At 36.7% G+C, this 18,466-nt stretch overlaps 1 protein-coding gene across 1 annotated transcript in view; it reads right to left on the bottom strand.

Moving 5' to 3' along the window:
* Positions 1-17,420: 17,420 nt before the first annotated feature.
* Positions 17,421-18,466, bottom strand: part of AdoR (Adenosine receptor) — a 58,368-nt gene continuing 57,322 nt past the window's right edge. The window contains exon 2 of the mRNA XM_090400711.1: positions 17,421-18,065. Coding sequence (XP_090256837.1) covers positions 17,517-18,065 — 549 coding nt within the window. The 3' untranslated portion in view covers positions 17,421-17,516. The remainder of the gene's footprint in view (positions 18,066-18,466) is intronic.

The raw sequence follows: 18,466 nt of genomic DNA, 5'->3' as shown, positions 1-18,466 counted from the left end.
TTTAAACTATATGAATGGTTTACATGTCATTTGGGAGGCTTATGATCTAAATTTGGGTAACTTTAAGCCAATGTATATAATCTTCATTTATGGAATATCCTATTGAATAAAGCTTGAATCTGAAACTATGGGCTGCTAAACACTTAAGAATAGTAATTCCTTATATTTTCAACTAAACTATAACACACTGTCAGTACAGTGTATACGCGTTTCGATAAAATATCAAAATTATGGTAAAAATTTAAAAAAAATTAAACATGAAAAAATATTATTCATTATCGATAAAATTATACAGTTTGGTATAATCCAAAATTACTTAAAAATAAAATCCATTATCATAACCCCAATAATGTTCTAAAATAAAAATTATAACAAATGTTATGTCTTTAATTGTAATGTCCAAATATTTAAAGAGACGGAGTAAACACGATAAACACTACGAACACTCTACTACTGGCGCAAACTGCATATAAACAACAGTGGAACTGCGCTACGGACAGTGCCGCATTACGCTAATAGCTCGCATCTCACTATGACGTGCATATGCTTGCGCGAGTGGCAAATACTAGCAATATGACACTGTGGTAAACACAGTGCTGCTAACGTCCTTCGCCCTCCTAAGTGCTACAAGATGGATTTTTATTATTTTTTATACAAATTAAGAGAATTGTATAGGATTGTTGATGATAAAATTAAATATTACAAGCAAATATAAATAAATTAAAAAATATATTTATGTATCGAGAAAAATTGGGGGTGCTGCAGTTCTGCAGTGCCTATGCACGAGCCTCCCTTGGTCTGAAGGTTATATTGGCTGCATTCTTCGCGACCATTCCTATGGATGAGCATCCTTCTCAGCATGACGTCTATGCAAAAAAAAAAAAAATATTGTGAACGACACTCCAAGGTCATATTTGAATTCCATGAAAGTCCCATTTCAAAACGTGCTCTATTCTACACTCACTGAAAGATCAGCACGAAGCAAATGCTCCTCTCTCTCTCTCTCTCTCTCTCTCTGAAAATAGTTGGGCTGATTCTGTTAAACATTTCTTTGTTCTCAAGTCGCCCGTTCATGTGGCATTGATGCAAATCAACAAAAATGTATTGTAGAGTCCGATTTACAGTCCTGAATATAAATCCATCTAGGAAGCATGAAAGCTTTACGAAGACTTTTTAGTTTCCAGGGATGCGTCCCCTCAAAGACAGTCCAACCAGAGGATGCGCGTAATTTACAGAATAAAATACTATACTTCTAAACTTAGTTGCATGTCACGTGCTAATTCCAGGTAGTTCGATTATTATTATTTTATTCACATAATTGATACACAGTCAAAACAAGACATCATATAAACAACAATTTGACTGGTGATACAGAACAATTCAGATTCTACCCAAGAATCTAAGAATAGTCCATCAGGTAACGTTGTAAAATATGGAGCATTCCAAGTAATGCTGTTTTTTGTAGGTCATATGGGGTCACTTCGTTGATGTTTAATTGCTGTAAATAGTTGGAAACCTTCTTTGAAGTTGCACGAAGTGCACGATAACTATTGGGATGATTTTGGTGTGTTTAAGCCACAGTCGGCCAACTTCGATTGCCAGATCTCGATATTTAGTAATTTTTTCCAGTTCTTTGTTGTTAATGTTGCTATCACTGGGTACTGCGATATCAATAATCCAACCCTGTCGATGTTCGATATTGTGATGTCAGGTCTATTGTGTTCTAAATGCCGATCCGATTATTATTATTATTATTATTATTATTATTATTATTATTATTATTCGACAATGTGACGCCTCCAGGGAATCCAAAGACTCATCGAGGGAGAGTGTGCCAACAGCATCGAACAATTAACACCCTTCCAACTACTAACCGCGCTCAAACTTGCTTAACTTTTTGCGTGAGCCATTAGTAGCAATCGACCAACCTTTGCTGGCAATTATTATTATTTTTTTTCCAATATTAGGTTACAGGTTAAAATAAATTTTTTAAAAGGGTTAATGCAAATTCACGCTTGCAAACCTCGAAGCTGGTACATAATACTAATAAAAGACAGCAAGACTCGAGATAGATTAACAATAATGTTAACAGTTCATTTCCCTCACCTAAGGTGAACGTATACAAAGAAAACAATGAAGTCACTAGAGAGTCTTTATGATGCGTCATTGGTGCTTCCATAACATTGACATGCAATATTTGTCGAGTTTGTTTTGAATGCGGGGTAGGGGGAGAAACTGTATACAAACAAGCGGTGTCGAATAGCACAAGGGTACTTTCTTTTGTAGGAATCTCACGTAGCGATCTGGAGGTTTACGTCCTGTAGGGATGGAGAAGCCTATTTGTTGAAGACTCATCAATCATCGTTTTCTCCGTAACTGACAGATTTCATTGTAGGGTGAATAATGACATTCGATGTATTAAGTGTATCCGAAAAACGAAAGTATACGACTAGCATTTGAACCACTTAATCCAGTTTTTAGGTGTTCTTCGTTAAATCTAAATAGAACAGGATCAGAATGAATACATCGGTCCGTCCATTGCACCATTTATGTTTTAAACCACGGGATGAATTTTAAGGAACTGTTGAATACGTGAATTCTATCTAAGCTACAGTAACCATATTGATTTTATTCCATCTGAGTTTAATGTTACACACTGCGACATTAAATTGAGATAGAATAAAATCAAAAGCAGCGAGTAGGTTGCAACATTCGATCTGTAGAAGGTTTAGAATATTTTCTGATATTTTTGAATGTTTGCTTTATTTAGTCGACCATTTTCACCTTATGGTGTAGAAGTATTACAAAGAGCATGGATTGATACCAAAATGATTCGTCTACCCTTTTCATTAAAGTGATTTTCATTGGACTGAGATAATGGGCCATTTCTTCTTAACGTGCCATAATAACCATGATGATAAACAAATAAACTGTGATAAAGAAATAACTGTGTAGCATCCATAAATGTAGTAAAAATTTCTCGTAAATTATAAACATTGACTTAGAACATACGAGGACTGTCTGAAAAGTTCTCCGTCTCGACCATAGATGGCAACACTATCGGCAAGATTTTTTTTTCTAAGTTTGTACATCTGTCATAAACATCCATGTGAAATTGCAAGTCATTCTATCAAGTAGTTTCTTTTATACAGCTGTCTGAAGCAAAAGTGTTGTCTGTATCCCTTGAAATGGATAAAATCGAGTACCGTGCGGTTATAAAATTCTTTGTAAAAGAAGGTTTAACGGCAAAAGAAATTCACTCGAAGTTCATAAAAGTTTATGGGCGCTCTTTTCCTTCCTTTTCGATAATTAAGAAATGGGCTGCCGAGTTTAAACGTGGCCGTACCAGCCTTGAAGATGATCCATGTGAAGGACGTCCAAAAAGTGTAACAACACCAGAAATCATTGATCAACTGCACGATATGGTATTGGATGACCAGCGAGTAAAATTGCTGAGACTATAGGCATTTCAAAAGAATGTGTGGGATATATTTTGCATGAAGAATTGCAAATGAAAATGCTTTGCGCAAGATGGGTGCTGCTCTTGCTCACAGCAAATCAAAAACGCACTCGTATGAAAATCTCTGAACAGTGCTTTGAGCATTTTAACAAGAATAAAACTCATTTTGTGTGTCGATTTATTACTATGGATGAGACTTGGATTCACCATTACGCACCAGAATCCAAACAGCAGTCAAAACAGTGGACAGAAGCCGATTGTTCAGCGTCAAAGAAGACAAAATTGGTTCCATCAGCAGGAAAGGTCATGGCATCGGTGTTTAGGGATGCTAAAGGCATTTTGTTTATTAATTATCTTGAAAAGGGTAAAACAATAAGGGAATATTATTCCGATCTTTTAACCAGACTGGACAAAAAAATTCGTGAGAAAAGACCCACTTTGTAGAAGAAAAAAATCGTCTTTTATTAGGACAATGCACCTGTCCACAAAGGTGTTTTGGCAATGGAAAAATTAGGGGATCTGCACAATGAATTGTTGGAACATCCACCCTATTCCCTAGATTTCGCTCCCTCTGACTTCTGTCTCTTCCCAAAACTAAAACTCTTCCTCGCTGGTCAGCGTTTTCCTTCGAATCAAGAGGCGATTGCAGCTGTAGAGGGTATTTTGCAGATCTTGCTGAGAACCATTATAGAGACGGGATAATGGCGCTGGAGCATAGCTGGAATAAATGTATTAGTCATAAGGGAGTGTCGAAAAATAAAAATAATTTTGAAATTATAAATTCGTGTTTTCATTGTTAGATCGAGAACCTTTAAGACCACCCTTGTATTATGCCAGACCACGTAGGATTTATTTACAGTATGTACTAATTGTTGATTCAACAGAAAGTAATACTAACAAAATTTCAAAGATCTCTTAAATCTCTTTACTTCTTTTACTGGCCATTTCTACTCCTTTATTACAAAAAAAAAAATTTCTTTTTTTCTTTTTTAATGATAGAATTGTAACCAAGGTCGTGATATTCACTGGTCAGTTTTCCACATGACCTCACTCAACAGTGTACCTCTGAAGAAAACCTTAGAAATTGTCTTCTTTGTTTTCGTTAGACATCTTGGACATCTTTCAGTCCGTTATGAACTCAAGATATTTCAGCTGGAATGGGAAACTCTGCAGACAGTTTTCAGGAACTGCAATGGGCTTTCCTACCTTTTCCCATCTTTTATTTAGAATATCCCCCCCCCAAAAAATATATATATATATATACGTAGCATAATCCAAAATCCGCATTGGTTCTGTTATGTAGATGATATTTTCGCTACTGGGAAAAGCATCATTAACCATTTATCTCCTAATGCCACAAGAAGAGTTGACTCCTATAAGATATCGATGTTGCTCATATCCTAAAGAAATTTCATCTTCGAACCAAATCAATTCTTTGCTATTCCAAAAGATGGAGACAATCTTATTAGTACTTGGAGTATATCACATTCCTCTATTGCAAGGAATCCGTCGCAAAACGCATTTCAGAACAAGTTTTTTTATTTTTTAAACACACACACACACACACACACACACACACACACACACACACACACACACACACACACACACACACACACACACACACACACACACACACACACACACACACACACACACACACACACTATAATATCCAGTGTAGAATGATGAAAATAGATGAAAGACATCCTGCACGCAGAATGTATTCATTCAGAATTTATACTTCATTTAGAAGATTTGCAATTGTATTCCCTCCCACTCACCTGGAACTGAATTATAAATATCCCAAACAGTATTCAATATCTATTACTTCATTTTACCGTTTTGACAAAAGAAGTAAGCCAATAATATTGTTGTATCAGCCGAAGCATGCATTTCTAATTCCGGACTATTTCTTTGCAATCTATAATCAGTTGTTGTGTGCCGAAATTATTCCGCGTTTTCGAATCACTATGCTCTATTTTCTCCAAGTAAAACGGTTTATATGAACGGCACAAAAAGAAAGATCGGTGGTGTTACTGCTGCTTAGTTGTCATTCTGAAATAAGCTATGTCTTAGACAGTGGCAGCTCGTGGCTTGAAATCGTGGGGGTGCTGCAACTTTCGAAATATACATACACACTGTAAGTACAGTGTATACGTGTTTGGATAAAATATCAAAATTATGGTAAAAATTAAAAAAAAAAAACATGAAAAATTATTGTTTATTATCGATAAAATTATACAGTTTGGTATAATTTAAAATTACTTAAAAATAAAATCCATTAAATTTAATTATAAACAACAGTGGAACTGCGCGACGGACAGTGCCGCATTACGCTAATAGCTCGCATCCCACTATGACGTGCATATGTTTGTGCGCGTAGCAATACGACACTGTGGTAAACACAGTGCTGTAGGGCCCTTCGCCCTCCTAAGTGCTACAAGATGGATTTTTATTATTTTCTTTACAAAATAAGAGAATTGTATAGGATTGTTGATGATAAAATTAAATATTACAAGCAAATATAAATAAATTAATAAATATATTTATATAGCGAGAAAAATTGAATAGGCACCGCATTTGCGCAGTGCCTATGCACGAGAAGCTCTTGGTCTTAGAAATACTCGATAAGAATCTTCTCATCTGGAGGAAACGGCTAAAAGCTTAGGTTAATCTTCCTGCTGTTTATAAAATTTATAAAAATTAAGTGGATATTGGATCCAGCATTATTTCAAAGCTAAATGTAGAAACTATGAAAGTTTCGTAAAAGTAGTAACAATTTTAGTGAAAAGTAAAAAAAAAGTTCACGAAATCACACTAAAAGAGCCTCAAGTAACATGATGAATCAGCAATGTCTTGTTTCGTTTTCTTCGATTGATTAGCAGACATCACAAAAAAAATTAAATAGCTATTCTGCTATAAAAATAAATAACATACACTATAAAAATAAATAGCTATAAAAATAAATAACATACAGTATTTATGTTAAAAAATTATTGCTTAATTGATAATAATCACACTTTTATTTTTATTATCGCAAAATTATAAATTATTTGAAACAGCTATCTTGAAAAAAAAAAGGATTTGAATTCTTTAAAAGAAGGTGCATATGTGTTACCTAATTGTTTGTTTATTTATTTATTTTTGGAAGAAGTGTTATCGATCTATTCAACCTGCAGATATTTCACACCATTTATTTTCAACCCGTGCAAATGACAGTTGTTACAAACGTAAATCGCTTGGAGAACAAGCTCGTACATTTTAGTGTAAAATAGTAGTAAAAGTGTAAGCTACTTCAACAATGTCACGTATCTAAAGTAGAAGAAAAGTCTTCTTAAAATATACAGTGATTTCTTCTTCTTCTTTGTACTACAAGAAAAAACAGATAATAGTAACAAGAAAAAGATGTAATATTCTCTTTTTCATCAAGGTTTAGGACAAAATATTATTTATAATGTTATAAATGTTATAATAATGTTAATGTTAGAACAGTTGTAAAATATATGATGAAATTATCTGAGACATGGCCTATACGAAGCTGATTTAAATTTTTTGTTTGTTTTCAGCTATTCTAATCACAACTCCTTCCACCCACTCACCCACCCACACACATACACTCCAAAGACCGCTCACAGTAACTGAATTATAAATATTCATTTTTTTAATCATTAAAAAAATATTTCATAATTTTCACGGAGTGTATTTCACATTTAAAATGAAATAATTATTCTCTTTTCTATATCCATATTATTTCTTTGCTATTTTCTATTCTTAGGAAGGAAGGAAGTTAAACAGCATGAAATACCCCCCCCCCTTGAATATGTCATAACAACATTATTTTTTTAATTTGCCATTTTGTAATAAATATATGAGTAGTGCTGCTTTGAAAATTTCTCGCCTGTGGCGCCCACTGCTGTGAAAAGTTGAAAAACAGTTTCACTATCGGCAAACTGAACTCTTGTGTAGTAAAAATGGTATCGTAGGCAAACTTTCAAAATCAGTTGCATTACGCGTGAATGCATTACACAGAATGTTTCAAAAATAAATAAATAAATCCTGATAAAAACTGGTCTTTCGTGCGAAACAAAATTTGAATATTATGAGATAACAATTAAAGCAATTGATGATTCAAGATCTTTTCTAACATGTTCCTTTTTTAATATGAATTTGACACTTGTTCGCTTTCCTAATTTTTCTCACACTCTCATATTTTTATGTTAATCATATCAATGAAAGGATGAGAGTTTACGGTACATTTTATTAGTTCTGTGAGTGAGATCAGATAAATATTCATACTTACGGTTTCTGGTTTTCAATTAAATGTTTTATTTGTTATCCAACTTTCAGTTAAATAAATCAAAGTTAATTTGATTCCTGTCTTACATACTGCTGTCTATGGGTTGATTTCTGTCCTATTCGCCATAAATTCATTCGACTATCGTCCCACTAAATCAGCGATTTATACCATTATTCATTTCCATATTCATTTTGTCAGGTAAATACGATCTAAATAGGTTAAATATTTAATTTCTTCTGTAGTTTTATCATTGCGAACTTATTTGGTATTTGCCTATTCTCAGGCAGTTCTGTGGCACAATTGCAACATTGTTCTAGGTTCGATGACAAGATATTTTCTCCTGGTAAAAGAGAGAAACCTACTGCAGAAAATTGATTTGAACAATACAGTATACACAGCACAACCAAATCAAACCATTCCTGGAATAAACATGTAACAGTATAGCTAGCTCAGTATCCAAAAAGATCTCTGTTGCCAGTAGTATCGACAATTTTGTTTGTTGGAGATACCTTGATTGAAATTCCAAGTAGGATATGCTAGCTAGCTTAAATGGCGATAGATTAATCTTTCTGCAAAACACAGTGTTCTTTGACAAATGAATTAATTATAAAGTACTAATTTCATATCCTTACGTACTGAAGCCATAATGCCAACTAACACCAAACTTCTCCGCTCCTAATGAAGAGTTTTATAACCTAGTCCATTTGCCCTTGCTTTTACGAGACCGATCAGGTCTTGCATTGCTCTCTGTTATGTTGAATAGTAAAGCCCTAAAGACATTTCTCCATTGCCAAAACTATGAGGAATCAGGTAAAAGAAATCGGGTAAACACTCAAAATGGTTCTCGATTCCATTGGTTCACAAAACTGCTTGATGAGATTCCTCTATATGACTTCGTGTATTGCTGTTCAATATGGATGGAAGAGGGTTCGCTTGGGATTCGAAAAGGTCAACTCGATTCACTTGTTAAGTGTTAAGGGTGTTGTTTCTCCTACACAGACTGAACTCGTTATTTTTAGTCGAACTGAACAGTGTCATATCGTCTGTTGCTATTCATCCATGCAGGGTGTAGAATGCTTACAGACGAATGCTGTATTATGTTACGATTTGATCAATTGTGTTCCATCTACTAAATTTCATGCTTCTTGTGACTCTCACATAAACAAGCTATTGTCGGGCAAAGGCCAGCAAGAAACTGTTCCAACGATCGGAAATGAAATTTGCGTGATATTTAAACTAGAAAGCCCGTCATAACTCATACCATAAGGTCACAACACATAGATCGTGTTGTGACCTTTTCCCGCTTTAACCTACGCGCGCGCGCGCACACACACACACACACACACACACAGAAATAACTGAGGCTGTATGGCTATCGTATTCTGTCTGTTTTTAATTGTGCGTGTTCTTCTGGTTTTCTAGTTGCTTATCTCCTTTGGATCCAAAAACAGCTTCAACGGAAGATGCCCATAGACTATCCTCAAATATAATAACAAAAATAATATTTAAATTAAAGAAAGGATATAAGACATTATTACACGTTATAGCAGATGCAGTGGCAAATGCTATAAGACTTATATCCTTATAAGGACTGGCTTAAAGGGGCGAAGCAAGAATGCTTTTCATATTCCCCGTTATCTGTAGAGGACAGTGGAGGGATAAGGTGTTATTGAGCTATTAATTAAAGCTCTGATCATGGCAGGAGGGTAACAGCAATAGCCGAGCCTCAGTTAAAACTTCATTGGCTACAGCATTGCTATCCATTACCCTCCAAGGGTATTGGATTGAAAATCAATCACCGCATCTCACGGTCGATTGATTCCCTAATCATTCTTCTTCTCCACACTGCTATAAGACTTCCTCCTTGAGTAAAATTAATGTAAATATATTAAGAGAAAAAAAATGGTGTATAAAATTATTCAAATATATTCAGCTAAATAATTGTAGTAGTTTTATCATATATGAATATAAAATGCATTATAAACGTTGCAAAAATTATAATCAGTATATTCATAGTCAAGAAAAAATAAGGAATGAGCCTCCGTGGCTCAGTCAGTAAAAGATGAAGCCCTTTGATCCGAAAGACCAGGGTTCGATTCTCGTCTATAACCTGAGAAACCTTTATCTAGTATCTTTCGACTAAAGGTGAGTTAGCCGGTCTCAGATGGAAGTAGGGTTTTTTCTCCCGTAAACTCGGGTTTTTCCGTCCCTCGGAACAGGCAAACAGGATCCGTGTACACACACACACACACATGGATTTTCAGTCAAAAAAAAAAAAAAAATACATACTCGTACTTAGAAATCCCTAAGTGGGGAAAATTGGGGGATACCCCAGACAACAAACAAACAAACAAACACTATATGAGCAACCACAATAAAACTAAGATGCAAGCGACCCAAATAGAAAACAAGAATTAAAAACTACCGATGGAAATTGAAGACTAGAAACATTAAAAATTCTATCCACGGTTCAAAGTATCTCTCAACTTACTACTATTCATTTGCATTTAATGAAAGTACAAGTATTTCTACAGATATAACAGATATAACCTACTCAGGTGTTTATGAATAAGGTCCTTCATAAGTACCGTTTTCAAATGTAAATGTGGTATATATCCGAAGGCCTTCCCCATACTTTATTGTGTTAGAAAAGAAGGTCTTCAGTTATCACCGTTATTGAATTCCCCCCCCCCCCCCGCATGATTATCATAATAACATTTCGGGTACGCACTTTGAGTGTATGGATCAGGAATTCGATATCGAATACTGATACGCATCTCAAAGTGCGTATTAGAAATTACCTGATAAGTTTGCATTATTACTAACATCCTGTCCACAATTTTCCTCCAAATGCCTGAAGAGTGTGTCTGCCTACCTTTTCCTGATTACATTTTCCTCTACCAGGACAGATATATTTTCTACTTATGCGTGACAATATGAGTCGATATTTCTGACCATCTTTCCTTCAACATGACAATCTGTTCGTGCACTTGTTGGACGGCTAATCGCGGGATTACAAATTTATTTCTGTGAGATCATGGCACAATACATCTGCAGTATGAAAGGTTATGGTTGTGCAATGTCGTGTTGAAGGAGATATGAGATATGGTTCTGTAAAACAGACAGAATGTAGAAGTGCTGCATGTCCTGTAGCTTGTATTTCTGGAACTGTAACCCAAGTTATAATGAGTCCATAAAACAAATCCAGACAATTTCATCTCCGACACCAAACTTTACAGTTCGAATGCTGCATTCAAAATAAAACTCCTCCAGACAACTGCCATACCGTATTCGAAGAATACATCCACCTCTACTTGATTAAAATGATATTTGTAATCAAATGTTTACCAGATGGGAAAACAATTAACAGACTTCCAGAGGCCCTATGGGTAGAGAACGATATTCTACAAGGACCTGAAGTTCGCTGTAGAGCAGACTTTCGGATTATTGAACAGTCGGTGTTAGTTTTCCAAAGTCTTGTGAGTTCAATCGCCTTTTATAAATACAAATGTATATAAATGCAAGTTTCATAACTGTGCGTAATTAGCCAAGGATTAGCGTGTTTATAGTTCAACAGCGGGATTGGTCAATGTCCTCGATGACAAGTGAGTTTCACCTCCCGATGAAAGACGACCTTCCTGCTTATGACAGATGGAAGTGAGTTTGACTCAAAGAAAAAAAAAATTGCACCCGAAGTAGAAATTTTGCGAAGTGGGTTGATGCAAAGGTGGAATTCTTGATAGTGAAACAACACTGTTAGTAAAACGACCCACTTTGCCCATAGTCGGGCATTACATTTCACGAAACGCAATTTCGTATTTAAATATGCATCCTGATTTTGTGTTGTACGCAAATAGAGCTGCTTCTACTGGAAAAAGACCTTAGAAAGAGACGGAATTTCTTCTAGCAGTCTATGGATGCAAACACCATCTTCATAGGACTAGACACACAATTATTCAGTGGTGAAAACCTACAGATTTCGTTGTCTAGGCAACAAAAAGAAGTTTTTTTTTAACTTCAGCTTGTAGGCAAAATACAGAGAACCAGTTGGGAAAATTAGCACAAGAAAGAAAGAAAGAATACACTGTTGTTTTGGATTACCTGTTTGCAAAGAAGAACGAATTTTAAGATTTTGGGAAGTCTAATGTCACAATGCGCTTAGCTTTTCACTCAAGCTTCGTTGTTGAAAATACAAGTTAAGTGAGCTCTCAGAAGACATTTTGATCATCTCCTTTACACCAAAATAACTAAAAAGATTACTTGTAATGTGGAATAATATTTTCGGTGAAGTAAGAACTCGCCATCTTAATTTCTTTTAATAAATGTGAATAGGTGTGTTATAAGCCATGCAATACGAGAAATATTTCTAAATGATGTTAAATATTGCTTTATGTCACAAATAAATAAGTCCCAATGTCTTTTTATTCCTCACAAGAAAATCGGTAAATTCCCTTTACTTCTAAGTTTTTGAAAATCCGTAGCCAATTTGTCTCCACCCTCAGTAACAGTAGGACAGTTGAGTTCAAGGATGTCGACAGTTTCAAGGCTTCGTGGATAATTTCGTGTATCTAATCCTAATTGTTATTTGTCTTAAATAGTAAGTTGTAGGTAGAATTTTCTGAGTTATGTGGTTAAAAATTTGAGTCTCCGAAGAGAATTCTTCTTACCTCAGCTAATGATAGTCTGATTCGGAAACTTCTGGAAAAAAAATTCTGGTTGCGGGAAAAAATTTCCACAATCGGTCTTTGAGCCAAACCATTATGACAACCCACCCTGTTTCCAGCCAGCTAGACTGCACTATTGACTGGAAACAGACAGCTAACACAGTACTCTGGGTTAAGTCTAGCGTTTAACTACTAGACTTCAGTACGTTATTCTATCTAATTGTTCCAGAATACCTCAGAACACATTCCATGGTCTGATGGAGATACTGCCAGTACGGATGCAAGCAGTTACCTCATCCTGAGGAGACCGAGCATCCTACTAGATAGGTGGTCATAAATGTTTTTGCTCATGAGTGTATGTTGATTTAAATTACATAAACAAAACAAAAAATAAATTAGAAAAATAAAATGGTGGAAGTCGCCTCAGTTGAGTCCTTGTTCAAGATTTTCCTGCTTCTATATATAACCACTCCGAGCTCTTTAATTCCCCTTCCTCAAAAGTTGATTTTCTCCAGTCCCACCCTCCCAATTGTGAAATCTTATATGATTTGAACACGCACTTTTACCAAAGAACAAATGTGTATAGATGCATATTTTTTAAATATAATTCCCACCATTTTTAAAGAGAAATTATGAGAAAAAAATTTTAAGAAACTCAAGAGAAAATAAGCATTTCCTAAACAATTATACATACACTGTGTAGAGTAGATACACGATATATCATAAGTCTAAATTGATCGTATTACCTTTATACAAGTTTTCATTTTGCTTGCAACAAAAATGTGATTTACGAAGCACTTCGGTGTAAAAGTGGGTGCCTCTGAATAGATTCTTGAGAGGTTGTTGACTCAAAACCCTCTTAAGGTGGTCCTTGAGTTTAAGTAAGACTTTATATAGTGCGTGCAGTTCCGCACCGCATTCCACTTGATGTGCCATTTTAGCACTCACTCAAAATGCTTGTGAAAGGCTTAACTCACGTATAAATTCTGAATCAGCCATTGCTTTAGTGTCCTCCCCACTCTCCCCCCCGTGCGTGTGTTAGCATTGTACTTAAAGCAATCTGTTAATAAAAACCTCCATGCGATAGAGGGTTTCAGAGTTGAGTGTTATTCAACTTAAATTATAATCGGGAATTATAACAATAAAGAAAAAAAAAATCTTAGAATCATATTATAATTGCGTTACCTTGGACGAAGAAGCAAAAATAAGAACAAGCTAACAACAATTTGTACAATCGATACAAAAACAGCGGTCGTGTCACCAAAGGATTTATGGCATGACCCCCGTAGTGTCATATATTTCTACTATTCTCTGCTTACTATTATGAAAATCTTAATGCCTTAGAGCATTTATATCGATAGTTTGAAAATAAATTAAATACATGTATGCAAGCCCCGCTATACACTGCTTGGAAAGAAGTCAACGGACACTCCCATGGGCAAGGTGCATCGTGCCACGTTTTTGTAGCCGCATAATTTCGAGGAACATGATGTTCCCAAGTCAGTGCAATCAGTGATACCATACTAAGATGGATGCGCAGAGAGTCAACTGTGTTACCTGAAATTGACGACTCGCCACACTCACTAAACGTGACAGTAGGGTGCTACGAAGGATAATATGCATTTCGCTATTCGTCGGTCGATACGTTAAATGCGGAGTTTTCGGTATCGACTGGAACACGAATCCACACAAAAGCATCCAGGATCCAGACGTATGGGTTTCCATGGTAGGACAGCAATATGCAAGTCTCTCATTACCGAATAAACATGCAGCATCATCTTCAGCGGTTCAAAGAGAGTGTATAGTGGGACGTAGAAGCTTGAAAAGCTGTGTAATGGAGCGATGAATCAAGCTACATTCTCTGTCGAACAGATGGAGAAGTGTGGGTGTGGCGGATGCCCGGTGAACGGCTCTTACCAGAGTGCATAACCCTTAGTATGATATTCGTAGGTGGTAGTGTGATGGCATGGTCTTGTTTTTCCTGGTTTTTTCTTGCTGCTTCGAATATTGAACTACAGCAAGTATCTAAACATTCTGAATAAAGAAATGTTTCCGCTTTGTGGCGTTTCTACGGAACTGACCATTGTCTCTTTCATCAAGACAATGCACCGTCATAAGGTTGCTGCTGTAACTGCGTGGTTTATTTACATGAACGTCACTAGACTTGATGGCCTCCACAAAGTACTGATCTCAACCTTATCGAACATCTGGAGGATGAACTGGAGTGTCGGGTGAGGTCCAGGAACTTCCCCCACAACGGTCTAGGACTTCATTACATGCCTACAGGAAGCATGGTCCAAAATTCCCATTGATCGCTATTGTATTTGTGGAAAGTATGCTCCATAGGATTGTTGCAGTTATAACATGGAAAGGACATCGTGCATCTTATAAAGGTGGGCACCATAGCTGTTTGTTCCTTACACTATGGGGTCCGTTGACGTCTTTCCAACCAGTGTGTATTACAATATGGAAATCTTACGATTTTGGAGAAAAAACAATGATATAAATATACAGTTTATACTAGCCATGAAAATGCATCCTGTAGTCATAAACAGGAAACGCTAATGACGATCCAGATTAAGATCAAGATCTTCCTCTGGATCGTATTTAAACTGAATATCTTGAGTAATCTCATTACGATCGGCTAAAAGGTTTTTAGTTAGTTTATCAATCTGTTGAGGCAGAAAGTAACTGAAGATGAGTTAAACACGCTTACAGAGGTGATTGGTGTATTTCTTTAGAATCTGCGTTTACTCTATCGCAAAACCGGATTACTGGTCATTGAAGAAATTTCATTCTAAGCTAATTTCCTGGAATGTAACAGAATTTTGAATGTAATGTGTTAAAGGTTAAGATGAGGTGAGGTGAGACATGTCGTGCAATGAGTGGTCAGTTTATCAAAATTGCTCACTTAATCGCTCAATGACGATTCGACTCAATGTATTAAGTCGAATCGTCATTTCGTCATTGAGCGATACTCCGGTGTCGCAGTAAGATGTGATGTGACAACACTCTGGAATGGGAACTATTGGAAAAGTGTTGTCACATCCTATTGTGACAATGAAGTCACTCAAAATAGAACTTTGTATTGTCTGGGGGAGGTTAAAGAAGCTCCAGTGGAATTATCCTGTTGACGTGTGCTAAAGACGACTTTCTTGTTACCAGAACTATTCATCACAAGAACATTAAGAGCCATCGCTAGAAATGGCGATGATGTCGTCTCATCATCGTCTGGCCGTCGAGATACAAATCACACAGACAGAGCTTTAACGTTGATTCTCTGAAAGATCCTGGTTCAGCAGTTCAATCAAACACTCATCTTCAATTTAAATATTGATCATTTTAACCAAAAGACCAAAAGGTTGGAATCCTTTCTCGTAACTGCACTATCCACGATCGTGGGGACCATCCATTAATGTAATCATTACTGGGATGCCTATTTCCATGTGGTGTGGAGGCGATTCTGTTGGATGTGTACATCTGATCTTCAGTGATGTGAATTTCGCTTCATCAATGGTCTTTCGCTGCTTCTATCAGGTGTGATAGAAGTGAGATTGGATTCGTTACACAATGGGAACTTTTTCCAATCCTGCGGTGTTCAGTACTGATTTCTTTGTTTAAAGTTTGGCTCGACATACTAGACTGATATAATAGTCTTTATGGTTCGCTTTGAGTACCACCGAAATTTTCCATGTCATATTTTGTTTCAACGTTGCACATGAACCTCTTTGCCTTTTAACGTTTCTCTTAAACGTTGGAACATCATGCTTAACGAAAAATCGAAGCATAACTTGCTCAGTACTTGGTTATTGTCGATTGCAATTAACGCCAGAAATATGAAATGTAGATGTGATTAGAAGCATACGATCACAAGCTCGTGTTTGTTCTGTAGGAGAAAAAAAAAACATTGACAACCGACTAAGACTTTGCTAACTCAGCTTCAGCTGTCTATAAATTATTCTTAAGCTATTGCAGTAAGAATTCCAACAAAGATCCCTTGTGACTCTTAATTTTTCCCAACGGAGATGTCGGTGAATGCGCAGGCGAATTGTCATGGTAAAGTTTCTACAAGAAATGTCTATATTTTCTCATTAAAGTCAGCCACGTTATTTCTACAAAAGTTGTTCAAGTTGAAAGGAGTAACTTGTCGTACACACGTTTAAACCAATGAACTCCTCCGCACAAAAAGCTTCTTACATAAGTAATCAAATACTAATTGTTCAGATTCATTCCAAAGACATTCGTAACCTTAAGTGTTAATAGAGTAGGATAAAGCGGCTGGTATTATAGCTGGTGATTATATTTTGTCTGTAGATGCAAGAATTCTTCTGGAATGCAAAACCCGAGTTTTCACACACACAAAAAAGAGAAAACCTTCCACCTGCGAACGACAACTTCATTTGAAAAGTTCTCATAAAGGTCTTTGGCGTTCCAGACTTTCAGGAACTCCAAGTTCTTAAAGATCTGGAACTTCAGGATGTTTTTTTTTTAAATTTTACACGGAATGTTTTGAGCCAGTTTCAACACACACGACGAACGCTGATCTCTGAAGTCTTACAATAATGAAATTGGACTCTCTTTCTCAATACAAGGCATCAGTTATTTATTTTGCTTTCGTCACTACCCATAGTGTGACTCCGATTTATTGTGGAAACAAAATTCGCCTCAATATTTTTGATCAGAGTAGCATGCATTCGAAGACTTGCCACAGATATGCTAAAACAATATCGATGAAAAGGAGAATTGCCAAAATGCAGTGGTCAAGATGGACGCAAATAAACCGAATACAAATAAGTCCTCACATGTACCAATGGGATTTAATACGCAGTCGTGCAATTGAAAAGAAACCTTGACCGGAATTAAATCCTCCTTCCACCACACCCACCAACCACGACACAGAGTGTGAAATGTCATCTTGTGGTTTTTTCCATTTATATTACTTCCGCCGTCACAAGGGGGGGGGGGATGAAAGAAAAAGAGAAACAGACCACAAATAATTTGGCAACATGATCTTTATTTACAAGACGGATGTTTTGATGAACACCCTCCCGTCGGTCTGTCCTTTCATAACCGTGGCAAACGAAAAGTGACGTCACGTGTCTGGGCGAACGGTGACGGGGAGGGGAGTCTCTCCGTTACTGATCGTCGGAACGCCCACTTGAGGAGCGCGAGTGCATTTACGCACGTCGTGAGCCGACATCGACACCGGGTCCCTGAGAGAGTTTCTGGCAGTTCTGGTGCACTTGGAACACCCGAGGAATCTGATCGCCGCTTCACGGAAGTCACGCATGTGATAGGCGTACAAGAATGGGTTGATGGCAGAGTTGGCGTGGGACAACACGATGAAGCAATCGAGTAGCCACGAGGGGGTGCTGCAGTCGTTACAGAATGCCATGATGCAGTTGGATGTGTATAGCGGAACCCAGCACACCATGAAAAAGATGACGATCACCGATAAGTTCTTGGCTGTCTTCACTTCCTTCCGACTGCACTGCTGCATTTTGCTCCCTCCTACTCTCTGCGAGTTCTGCAGGGAGTCCTGATCGTTCCCTTGAGGGGTAGGACTGTCCCTAATGGTTACGCTGTCCTGTCGTGGCTGACGATGTTGAGAGACTTGCTCCAGCGTTGAGATTTGACGAATCTAAAATGAAAATAAAATATGTTAGCACGTTGCAAGAATATTAACTACACACATCAAGTGGCTTGCTAATAAAAACAACCCACGATTGAATATCAAACGTTTGGTGTTGTTGGCCTTGTTAAAAACATGTTACCAAAAAGCAATACGTTAAAAATAGGTTGTTATTGAAACATAAACCTGTTAGAGATACTTGACTCGGAGAATTATTAAACATGGTGTAGAAATATTAGCATGTTAAGGATCACTAAAAATATGATTTTTATGGTTCATAAAAAGCACTCGTGACATATTACAAGTACGTTGCATAAACATTAGCTTGTTACAATTCAACTAAATAATTAACCCGTACCGCTGTCACGAGAATAACTTCCACACGCGATATGTTGGGATTTGGAAGATTG

Source organism: Typopeltis vanoorti, chromosome 11, assembly GCF_054136105.1.
Source record: "Typopeltis vanoorti isolate ZY-2024b chromosome 11, IOZ_Tvanoo_1.0, whole genome shotgun sequence".
NCBI classification, from domain to species: Eukaryota; Metazoa; Arthropoda; class Arachnida; order Uropygi; family Thelyphonidae; genus Typopeltis; species Typopeltis vanoorti.
This window is presented reverse-complemented; position numbering and strand designations above follow the sequence as displayed.